General features: G+C 38.8%; 1 protein-coding gene across 1 annotated transcript in view; it reads left to right on the plus strand.

Moving 5' to 3' along the window:
- Positions 1-12,432, plus strand: part of TRAK2 (trafficking kinesin protein 2) — a 74,313-nt gene that overhangs the window by 38,441 nt on the left and 23,440 nt on the right. Inside the window, 4 exon segments of the mRNA XM_043991667.1 lie at positions 2,778-2,854; positions 4,095-4,211; positions 6,142-6,351; positions 10,580-10,661. Coding sequence (XP_043847602.1) covers positions 2,778-2,854; positions 4,095-4,211; positions 6,142-6,351; positions 10,580-10,661 — 486 coding nt within the window.

Raw genomic sequence — 12,432 nt, forward strand, 5'->3', positions numbered from 1 at the left:
CTTAACCCCCATTGCCCTGCCAAAAAAACCCACAAAGAACAAAAAACAGAGAAAAATCATCTATTCCTTCTAGAAGGTGGAAGCAACAGAAACTTCTGAAATAGGGCACTAAGAAAATTATCCATAAGGGCACCTGCCAAACGGATCCTTGGAAGTATTACTAGTTTGTCCATCCAGATGTCTAAGGAGTAGTTATTACTTGGCAGCAAGGGCAAGATATATTTCTGTACCACTTGATCTTTTTTAGAATGAAAAGATATGTGGAGCTACCAGGAAAATTGCATTTAATAAAATTGATTGTATTTAAAGTCCAGAGTACTTAGAATATGGCTTTCCTATAGCCACAGTTAGCAGGAAGGACTGAGCAATGGAATTTGAAGCTATTTAACCACAGTATTTTAATAGCTTTGTTCTAAGTGTCTTTGGAAACATCCCTCGCAGCATGTGTTATATATCTTTATATTAGAAGCATGTGTTAAAGGAAAACAGAGAATGGTTGAGAAGGATCGATTGTCTCCCTGTCTGCTATTTGACTGTCTGATATAGAAGATAGAGACTGAGATGTTGAGTCTCTATGTTTACTGCAAGTCTCTGAGCTTAAGGGATCTCTAATATAGGCTTTTTGGGGGAGGAGGGGGAATACAAGAAGTAGGCAGGTGGGCTCATGGAATTTAGTTTATATCTCATATACTTTATGTTCTCTATCAGAATAAATATGCAAGAAATGTGAAATTCCTATATCTTTTTTTAAACTTTTAATAACCCATTTACTTCAGTAATGTTATCGACACCTGTAACTGACCTCAGAAACATGGGCATTAACAAAATATTTTGTGTTTAATGATCTGTAATCACGTTTATTTGTTTATTCATGAAAAGAATACTTGCTGTATGCCAAGCCCCTTGTGAGGAGGCCCTTGGGACCACACAAAACTAAAAGGGAAGCTGAGCATGAGAATAGGTAAACAAGTAAGATAATCTGGGGTCTTCCCTTAGGCATCTTTGAGTATGAGAGAGAGCTCCATCTTGGAGGAATAACTTGATGTTATATGTATATCACCTTTTGAAGTCCAAAATAATGATCATTTATAGGAAATAGATATACTTCAAATTTCTCCTTAATTAAAGTTTAAAAAAAAATTAAGCTCAAAGTAATTCCTTCCATCTTTTTAGTTCCTTCATTGTCCTGTTTTTATCACTGTTTATGACTTCCGACACAAGTTAAGGTTTTGACATTCTTGACCTATTCTTAATCGTTTTATGTTGTTAGTCATTAACTCACTTGCACACGTCATCTTCAACTTTAGTTAGCTATTTATGGGTTATAAAACATACAGTAAATTTTTTTTTTACATATAAACTTTAAAAGAACAAAGTTTGATACAATCACAGTAGGAGAACAAGACTTGTTCTGCTCCTAGAATATGGTGAATTTTTGTAAATGGGATTTGAAAATTAGTCTTTTAGTATACTTAACTTCAGTATATTTAACTTTTAGTATACTTAACTTTTAGATAATTTTACTTTAAATGTAGATATGCCTTAACACTTTCTTTGTTGCAGTATTTGTGGTGTTATGGTTACATAACTTTTTTTTTAAGGTTTCATGTCCTTTCTTAAATAGTGCTATTTCAGCTCTGAATAAACTAAAAATAATGTTTAAAAAGGTTGCCTATGATTCTCCCCCTTTTTAGTTATCTGGCTTATGTAAGATTTAACAAAATTGTTTCAATAACTTGAAAATAGAAGGGGATTATGGGAAAATGCCATCATGCTAAGATGAAGAGAGTCCCAGACCACCCCTCAAAAAGTTTCTCTAACTAAAAGGACTAAATGTCTTGACTCAGATTTTCCTCTGATTTTATTAAAGAGGCAGGAAATAGAAATGCCTATTTTAGGTTGAGAAAATTACTTGGCCAACCCCTGGGCCCAGATATCAAATGTATATTGTTAATCATATTAATGTGGTTAAATGATTGAGACAAAAGAAGTCAGAGGGGACAAAAGCCCTTCTTATAAACATTATTTTGAAACTTTTCCCCTCTTTTTTCCAGTTTTATTTTTCCAGTTTCGTGACTTTTTTTTTTAAGTGAGGCAATTGGGGTTAAGTGACTTGCCCAGGGTCACACAGATAGTAAGTGTTAAGTGTCTGAGGCCAGATTTGAACTCAGGTACTCCTGACTCCAGGGCCAGTGCTCTATCCACTGTGCCACCTAGCTGCCCCCTTCATGACCTTTTTAAAAGAAGATTCTTTTTCTTTTAAAGTTTAAGCTTTTTCAGATATACTCAAATACTACCAACCCAACTGTGATTCTTTTTTTAAAAAATCTGTGATTATGAGAAATGGAGATTGGTAGGTCATTCAAATCAACAATTGATATTTAGACCTCTTTTTTTTCCTTGAGCACATACATTCTTCATTACCAAACCTTTTACCTGAACTGCTACCATACATAAAACAAAATTGATTTGAGTTTTGATTTACTTATTTCTGATAAAAATACTAAAGAGCAGTGAAAAGGCCAAATAGCAAACAGAAAGAAAAGACAGACACAAAGAACAAGAAGTCGATCAACAAGCATTTATTAAATATCAACTCTATACCATGAAATTAAATATCAACTCTATATCATGACTGTGGTAGCCTTTTCATTACATCCAGATAGTCTTTTTTTAAAATAAGTTGATCTTTTTAACTCTTCTTAAATGCTTTTATTCAGACTCTCTCATTGTATCGGAAACAGTCAACATTGATTTTTATTTTTTATTTTCTTTAGTTCTAGGCACAGACAGGGTGGAGCAGATGACCAGAACTTACAATGACATTGACATGGTCACACACCTTCTGGCTGAGGTAGGATCACATGGTCCCCTTGAGTAAAGATTAGTGACTTAAATTCACATGGTCATTTTTCTTTAGAAACTCTAGGGAAATTAATCCTGTTAATGCTTTGACTTGACTCATCAGGGGTTGCTGTAACTTAAATACTTGGAAAACTAAAAGAGTAGAAGTTGCCCTCCAACAATAACTGCCTCTCTGAATCTATTTTTATTTGGATCTAATTAGATATTAAAATTCATATGCAGAGTAATTAGAAATACTGTGCTGAAAACTCTCTTGCTTTACCCCAATTTCAAAAAAATAAAATGCTTACTCTAAGCATTTGGGTCTATCACTACTTATCCCTGAATACTTATTCCCTTCCCCCTTATCTAGCTTTTCTGCCAGCCTAGACTTTGAGCCTCACATTTCCTCATCTTTTAGCATCTCTCTGGACCTTATTTTCCTCATCTCTAACATGAGGCAGTTAGAATAAATATTATAAAGTCTCTTGCACCTCTAACCATTTTATGATCCTACTTTGTGAAAGAACATTGTCCCTCTCTTCTAGAAACTTAAAACTGTTAACCTATGTAGAGCCATCTTCGTTCCTTTCCTTTTTTCTTCTCTCCTTTCCATCTTGCCCAAGCTGGTCATGCAGTAGCCAGTAGCCTGATCCCAGTACTGATGGCCACCTGCTGTTGTTTCAGTCTGGGCAGCCTAGTGGCCCTCTACTCCTGGAGGCTCACCATATTGGTGCCAGTCTTCATCACAGGTGCCCAGTTTGGTTTAGCCCTGCTGCATTTCAGAGCTCCCAAATTGCTGGGATCCAGCAGCCTCAGCCTCCCCCAGGAACAGGGATCCTACAGGCTCACGCTACCGCACCCAGCTAATAGAGCTGCCCTCAACAGGCCTGACTCCTGGCAGTTCATTTCAGTGCCCTTTTTCTGGAACATTACTTACTGGTTGTGTTTCCTGACCCTATCTCTAAGGGTCCCATTCATAGGTATTCTCTAGCACTCCACCATCTTGTAGGATTCAGGGCCCTGTGCAAGATGATGATCAATAGCTCTCAATATGAAAAATTAGAGATTGATTTACATTTCATACCGTGGCCTTCATATGTTTGACTAAACAAATTTCCTCCCTTTTTTCCCTATGGAATTTGACACTTTCTAGGAATTTGTATTTGTGACTAGAACTTCTGGAGTATATTGTATTAAATAACAATTTACCTGCTGTCAAGTGAAAAGTCTGTTTGATGTTTGAGCAGAGAGATCGGGACTTAGAGCTAGCAGCTCGTATTGGACAAGCTCTCCTGAAGAGGAACCACGTTCTGTCTGAACAGAATGAAGCGCTTGAAGAGCAGTTGGGACAAGCCTTTGATCAAGTGAGTGGTTTTCCGGAATAACAACAGCCTTGAGAGAGCAGAGTTATTCTACTATACTTCTACTATACTATATACTTATATACTATTATACTATATACTTCTACTATAGTGGATTCTCTGAAATAATTTCATTGTGTAAGAGTCACTGTGTCAGGTGGAGTATTGTTTTTAAACATTTTTATTTAAAGTTTTGATTGCCAGATTCTATCCTTTCCTCCCTCTATCCCCTGCTCCCTCCCTGAGACAGTAAGAATCAAATATAGGCTACACATGTGCAATTATGTAAGACATTAACATATTAGTTATTTTGTACAAGAAAACCCAAATAAAAGGAAAAAATGAAAGAAAGTGAAAAATAGCAAGTTTCAATCTGTATCCAAACAATAGTTCTTTCTCTGGAGGTGGATGGTGTACTTCATCATTAGTCCATGGGATTGTCTTGGATCACTGTTGCTGAGAAGAGCTAAATCATTCACAGTTCATCATATAATACTGCTGTTACTATGTACAGTGTTCTCCTGGTTCTGTTCATTTCACTATACATAAGTTCATACAAGTCTTTCAAGGCCTTTCTGAAATCATCCTGCTTGTCATTTCTTATAGCACAATAATATCCATTACAATCATATACCACACACACAAAAAGGGGGGGGGGGCAGCTAGATGGTGCAGTGGGTAGAGCACCAGCCCTGGAGTCAGGAGTACCTGAGTTCAAAGCCAGCCTCAGACACTTAACACTTACTAGCTGTGTGACCCTGGGCAAGTTACTTAACCCCAATTGCCTCACTAAAAACAAACAAAAAACAATCATATACCACACCTTGTTCAGCCATTCCCCAGTTGATGGGAAAAGCTTTGATTTCCAATTCTTAGCCACCACAAAAAGAGCTGCTTTAAATATTTTTACAAATAGGTCCTTTTCCCTTTTTTTAAAGTGTCTTTGGGATATAAACCTAGCAGTGGTATTTCTGGATCAAAGGATCTGCACAGTTTTATAGCCCTTTGAGCATAGTTCCAAATTGCTCTCCAGAATGGTTGGATGAGGTAGAGTCTTTTGACTGTCATTACGGTGATAGAAGCAGGTATTTTGGAGGTCATCTATTATAGGGTATACCCTTATTAAAAGTATGAAAGTAATTTAATACTTGTGGTAAGCTACTTGTATATTTTAATGCTCTATTTTACCCCTGTTTTAGCCACGCTATTTGTGTTTTTTGAAGCTTCATCTTGAATTGATGTTTGTTTTTTTTGTTTTTTGTTTTTTGGTGAGGCAATTGGGGTTAAGTGACTTGCCCAGGGTCACACAGCTAGTAAGTGTTAAGTGTCTGAGGCTGGATTTGAACTCAGGTACTCCTGATTCCAGGGCCGGTGCTCTATCCACTGCGCCACCCTAGCTGCCCCTTAAATTGATGTTAAAGACCATCAGTATTTAAGGGGTCTGTAATTTAATCAGTGATGCTGGCACTCCCACCACCAATATAGATCACAACCTATGTCGTATCACTTAGTAGATGATCTTTCTGAACTTAGCTAGGTTGGTCCTTGGACAGCATGGTGGCTTCATACCCAAAGCTTTGCCAGCTTGGTGTAGGACCCGCCACAGCTTGCCCTCTTCTAGCATATCCTCTGACACCCCAGAGTCATTTCTATAACTTGTTGAAATAGAGAAAGGCTTTAATGGAAGATGTGAAAGATTGGAACCCCCTCCCCCTTCCCTTTGATGCCTTTGGTCATCATTATTCACACAGTTCAAATAGAAAATGTGGCTTGCCTTATACCATTAAATTTGTTCATTTGAGTTGATTTGTATTACTGGTGTTGGCTTGGTTTAAACTGAGGTGCAGTTCTCAGAATTTAGAGACCGAGTTGCCTACTGCATAAAATATGAATAGGAAGCATATTTGGTAAAACAGGTACCTTTTGTATCTAGGTTAATCAGCTGCAACATGAGTTGTCTAAGAAAGATGAATTACTTCGAATTGTCTCCATCGCTTCAGAAGAGAGTGAAACCGATTCCAGCTGTTCGACACCTCTTAGATTCAATGAGTCCTTCAGCCTTTCTCAAGGCCTGTTGCAGCTGGACATGCTACAAGAAAAACTCAAGGAACTGGAGGAGGAGAATTTGGCTCTCCGATCTAAGGTGACCTACCTCATCCTAATCCTTTTTTACTTGACAGTGTGTGTTAAAGGGAAGGAAGATCTAATAAGTTTAGAGCAGGGATGCTTATCCTAGGGCATAGAAATTTGGTTTTTTTGGGTTTTTTTAAATACTTGTAAAATATTTTGATAGCTGTATACTGTGGACATTTATTTTGATTTGGGGACCCTACCTTTGGGCTGAGATTAGAAAGCCTTGGGCCCTCAAGGTTTTTTCTGTGTGAGGGGCTGGTGCCCCTCCCCCTCCCCTTCAGATGAGCCAAAAAAGCCCCGAGGGCTGTACAAGACGCCAGGTCAAATGGCTGGGGGAAAAATAATTAATTAATAATCAATTAATTTTTTTTACAATACCTGGTTTCCTTTATAATCCTATACGTTTTATTTTGACTCATTCATTTAAAAAGGTTGTTCTCCAGACTTCCAAAGGGGATCCATGACATAAGAATGATTAAAAACTCCTGGTTTAGAGAAGGCTCAAGATTTCCTTAAGGTTACACCACCTTTGCCTATCTATGCATTCTCATGGTCCTAAAGTGGGAGAGGGTATTGAATTTTGCAAGAAAGGAGGTTTTAGAAAATTCTCTGGCAATCTTTTGGTCGACCATTTTACTCAAATCAGCTTCAAAAGAATGAACTATAGCTTTGGTCTAGAGTATACTTAAACACATCCTTATTCACAGAGCTTGCCCTTTCCGTACCATTCATTGGGTGGGTACAAGTGGGATGTGTCATTAACTGTTTCTTCTCCATCCAGAATATCGAACCTAAATGTTGTTCAGTATTATTGGGATTTTGACCTTAAGTCAGAGTGGGGAGCAGGATGCTACAGTGAAAAGAGCTCTCAGTGAGGAGTCAGAGGACCCAAGTTGGAATCTATCCTGCAGCTTTCCACCTATGTCGCCCTGGGCAGGCCACTTAGTCCCCAGGGTCTCACTTGGTTCCTTGTCTGTCAACTGAGAGGCTTGAACTCATTTGACATCTCAGGTCTCTTTCAGCTTGTAAGTGTATGATTCTATGATCCTTCTTGGGCATGGTGTCTTGTCCCTTTCACTGACCTAGGGGGAGGTAGGTGTTCTGTAAGATCCTTACCCTTTCCCTCCCTTGGTGAACTCAGTATTCTGCTAGGTGACAGTGGAGTCTACAACCTAAGTCTGCCTTAACCTTTCTCCCAAACTAGAGTCCTCCATTTCCTACTCCCTTCCCCGCCATATCCTGACGAGTGAGTCCACATCAACCCAGCCTTGTCTTATCAAAACGTGGCATCTCCCTCAGTGTCTAGCACAAGAACTCTTCACATAGTAGGTGCTTACGTGTGTTGAATTTTAATCATTCAGCAGGCATTTATTATTTATTAATGCAAAAGACACTGTGGTAGGTGCCTCAGATAGAAAGACAAAAATAAAGCAGGCCTTGTCCTCAAAAGAATTTATATTCTACTGTGGGGAAACAACATGTGCATGAATTAGTCAATGCAAAATGTAGACAAGATAAATTCAGAGTCTTGTGTTTGAGAATGGGAGGATCAGGAAAGGCCTTTTGTAAAGGGCAGCTTTTGAGCCAAGCCTTGAAAAGGGATACAGTCTTTTGGAGAAGTAGAGGTATGAAAGGAATGCATTCCATTCCTAAAGGGCAGCTTATACAGGTCATAGAAGCAGGAGATAAAATGTAGCCTAGGAAGTAATGGTAAGTAGGCCCTTTAAGCTGAAACACAGGGTTAACAAGGGTGATGAATGTGTGATCAGCTTAGAAAATTAGGTTGTGGGGCAGCTAGGTGGCTCAGTGGATAAAGCACTAGCCCTGGATTCAGGAGGACCTGAGTTCAAATCTGGCCTCAAACATTTGACACTTACTAACTGTGTGACCCTGGGCAAGTTACTTAACCCTCATTGCCCTGCCAAAAAAAAGAAAATTAGGTTGCAACCGGACTACGAAGGGCTTTAAATGCCAGCCAGAAGAGTTTGTGCTTGATTCTAAAGGTAATAGGGAGCTACTCAGTCTTCTTGAGCAGGGCAGTGACATCATTGAATACTTTAGGAATATCAGTGCGGAAGTTCTGTGAAGAATGTATTGGATAGGGAAGAGCCTGGAGACAGGGAGACCAATTCAAAGGCTGTGGCTATAGTTTAGGCAAGAGTTGATAAGGGAGCAAATGAGACAGAATGCCATTGAAATGATAAAATTTAGCCCCTCATTGGCTGAGAGGAGTGAGGGACAGTGAAGAGGTGAGGATGATGAGGATTGTGAATCCAGGTAACTTGCTGGTATCCTCAAGAAACTAGGGAGGTTAGGAAGGAGGATGGGTCTTAGTAGAAAAGAGAAAGCATTATGCTTAGACATGTTGAGTTTAAGGTGCTGCTGCATATGTCATTGAAATATTGCTCCTGGCACTTGGTGTTGCAGAACCAAGGCTAAGAGATGGGTGTTTGAACTGCATTGTAGATCTGGGATTCATCTGCTAAAAATGATAATTATGGGGCAGTTAGGTGGCGCAGTGATAGAGCACCGGCCCTGGAGTCAGGAGGACCTGAGTTCAAATCTGCCTCAGACATTTAAACACTTACTAGCTGTGTGACCCTGGGCAAGTCACTTAACCCCCATATTGCCTCACTAAAATAAATAAATAAATAAAATTTTAAAAAGTTTTAAAAAAATTATAGTTTGAACTCTTAGTAGCTGATATGATCACCAGAAGAAAGAGAGGTTTTTTTTAGGGATGGGACATGGATGATGAGACTGAGAAGAAGGAGTAGTCAGTCAGATAGGAGGAGAACCAGGAGAAGAGTAGTGACGAAGAACCCAAGGAGGAGAGAGAGAGGTATCCAGAAAGAGAGAGTGATTAGCAGTCTGCAGAGGTTGGAAGCATGAAAATTAAGAATAATTCTCTGATTTAGCAGTTAGCAACCTTGAAGAAGGTTTCAGTTTAAATGTTGATGTCATAAACTATAGTGGAACAGGTTGAGGGATGAGTGAAAGGAGAGGAAGTGGAGATGGTATTTCTAGGAGTTCCATTGTGATGGGATACTCAGCTTGAGCAGGTGTAGAGGAGACATTAAAGAATACAGGGGAAGGGGGGGGCAGCTAGGTGGCGCAGTGGAATAAAGCACTGGCCCTGGATTCGAAGTACCTGAGTCAAATCTGGCCTATACATTTGACACTGACTAGCTGTGTGATCCTGGCAAGTCACTTAACCCCCCATTGCCTCGCAAAAAAAAAAAAAAAGAATACAGGGGAGGGATCACTCTGAATGAGGGAGCAACTACCAGGAGAGATAAGCTCCAAAGTATCAGAGGTGGACCTTGGTGAAGAGAAGAGCCTCTTTGTCAGAGACAGAGTCAGTCAGAGAGATTGGTGGGTGATGGCAAGGTGTATCTGTCATTTGTGATGTGGCACAATTCCTGCCTTAACATGTTTTTTTGTTTTTGTTTTTTGTTTTTTTAGTGAGGCAATTGGGGTTAAGTGACTTGCCCAGGGTCACACAGCTAGTAAGTGTTAAGTGTCTGAGGCTGGATTTGAACTCAGGTACTCCTGATTCCAGGAACGGTGCTTTATCTACTGCGCCACCTAGCTGCCTCTTAACATGTTGACATACTAGTTAATAGTCTAGGTTTTCACCCAGAGTCCCAACCTTCCCTGTTTAACTCCAGACACTTGTGTTTTACTTTTTATTTCCTACACCAACTCGCTAATCAGTTGCTCACAAAGATTGCCATAAAAATTCCTTTGTGTTAATTTCTGCATTCTCCTTCCCTTATGGAAGCAGTCATACTTCATGCTGCAAATGTTGTCTTGATATCTCTCTGGTCTGCCATGCTGTTTTGTATGAGTCCTCATAGCCAGGACCCCCATCTTTCTCTCTCTCACTTTCTCCCTTGCCTACTTCAGACCAAAAAAAATGATTGTATCCTTGGTGTATCTATGTTTAAAGTGCCCTCAGGCTTGTACACCACCTGTGTTATGATTGCTTAGGAAGTATCAAGGTTATTCCTGGCTCACTGTAATAAAGTTCTGTGGAAATAATATTACAAAATCCCCCATTTTATGATGGATCCTGTACAGACAGTTTATGGATGTATCTCCATGATCTTGAATATCCCCATATCTCAAATGAATATGACAGTTATTTCAATTATTCATAACTCATATTATTAAAGAATTAAAATATACTACTATTAACAGAATGCACTGCAATCCCCATTTTTTTTCTATTAAAGGCTTGTCACATAAAGACTGAAACAATTACCTATGAAGAAAAGGAGCAGCAACTTGTCAATGACTGTGTTAAAGACTCCGTGAGTATTAGATTTCTATTCTATCATTAGAATTCAGTTATAGACAGTCAAAGAATGTCGTTTCTTCCAGCTTAGCAACACTTATTTTTTTGTTATTTTGGGTAAATGTTCAAGTCAACAGATATTTAGGGGGCCTACTAATAAAACATTTATTTCCTCATTCATTAAGCACCTACTATGGCAAGCCATTGAATAGATGTTACAAAGACAAAAATGAGGTGTACCTACTCTAAAAGCTTACATTATGTGTTTCATAAACCTCTGAGGTTTGTAATTGGCTAAAATTCTATTTAAAAATCCATTTGAAGATTTCCCTAAGAATATTTCAATAGCAATTTGAAGAAGTACGTTTTCATATTTTAATATAGAGCCTCAGTTTTCTTGATTGAGAAAGTTGGACTAGGGTGATATCAAGGTCCTTAGATTCTAATGAACTTTAAAGATCCATAATGTGAAATCGAGTACCAATTTTAATTTTCAAATATTTACTTTATTATGCCCCCAGTACGAGTTGTTAAATCAAACTTTTATTAATGTAAATAATACCAAAGTGCAGCAATTGAAAAGATGTAGGGGAAAAAGGCCATGAAGATGTCACTGAAAGAGGGCCAAAGGAGCTCTTTCTGCAAGGACCACTGACATCCAAAACTGTCGATCAAGAGTGACATAGGATATATCTATATCTATATGTATATGTATGGAATATATAGATATAACCTATATCAGATTACCTGCTTTCTAGGGGAGGGGGGAGGGAGGGGTGGGAGGGAGAAAAAATCTGAAATTGTAAAGCATGTATAAACAAAAGTTGAGAACTATCTTTACATGTAATGGAAAAAATAAAATACCTCATATCATTAAAAAAAAAAAAAAGAGTGACATAGGGCAGCTAGGTGTCTCAGTGGTAGAGCACCAGCCCTGGATTTCAGGAGGACCTGAGTTCAAATCCGGCCTCAGACACTTAACACTTACTAGCTGTGTGACCCTAGGCAAGTCACTTAACTCCCAATTGTCTCACCAAAAAAAAAAAAAAGTGACATAATGAAGATTTAATTTAGGTTTAGGTCAAAAGAGAGGGAGAATTAAATATCATGCAAGACCATCTTAATAAATAAGACTGGGGGGCAGCTAGGTGGCGCAGTGGATAGAGCACCGGCCCTGGAGGTCAGGAGGACCTGAATTCAGATCCGGCCTCAGACACTTGACACTTACTAGCTGTGTGACCTTGGGCAAGTCACTTAACCCACATTGCCCAAACCAAAACAAAACAAAACAAAACAAAATTTTTAAAAAATAAATAAGGATAGAAATACAATTCTATTCAATGCATTTGACAATTTAAAAAAATCAGTTCTGAACTGAGAACAGCAGAAGAGGAGGGGACCTGTTTTCTGTGTTTGGTCAGCGTTCTTTCCTCTAAGTACTATTTCATGCTCGGTTAAGGTAATAACCAGGGTAAAAACCAGGGTAGGATGAAATAATAATAATGATAACAATATTAGCTAGCATTTATATAGTGCCTACTATGTGCCAGGCACTGTGCTAAGCACTTCACAAATAATATTATTCCCATATTACAGATGAGGAAACTGAAGCAAACAAAGGTTAAGTGACTTGCCCAGGGCTGAGACTGGATTGGAATTCAGGTTCTTCCTTACTCCAGGCCCAGTGCTCTGTCCACATAGCTGCCTGAGAAGGAAGAAGAGAAAGAAAATGACACTAAGGAAAAAAGAAAACTGTAGCTTATGAGTGTGGCTATTTCATCTCTCCCATTC

Source organism: Dromiciops gliroides, chromosome 3, assembly GCF_019393635.1.
Source record: "Dromiciops gliroides isolate mDroGli1 chromosome 3, mDroGli1.pri, whole genome shotgun sequence".
Classification (NCBI taxonomy): Eukaryota; Metazoa; Chordata; class Mammalia; order Microbiotheria; family Microbiotheriidae; genus Dromiciops; species Dromiciops gliroides.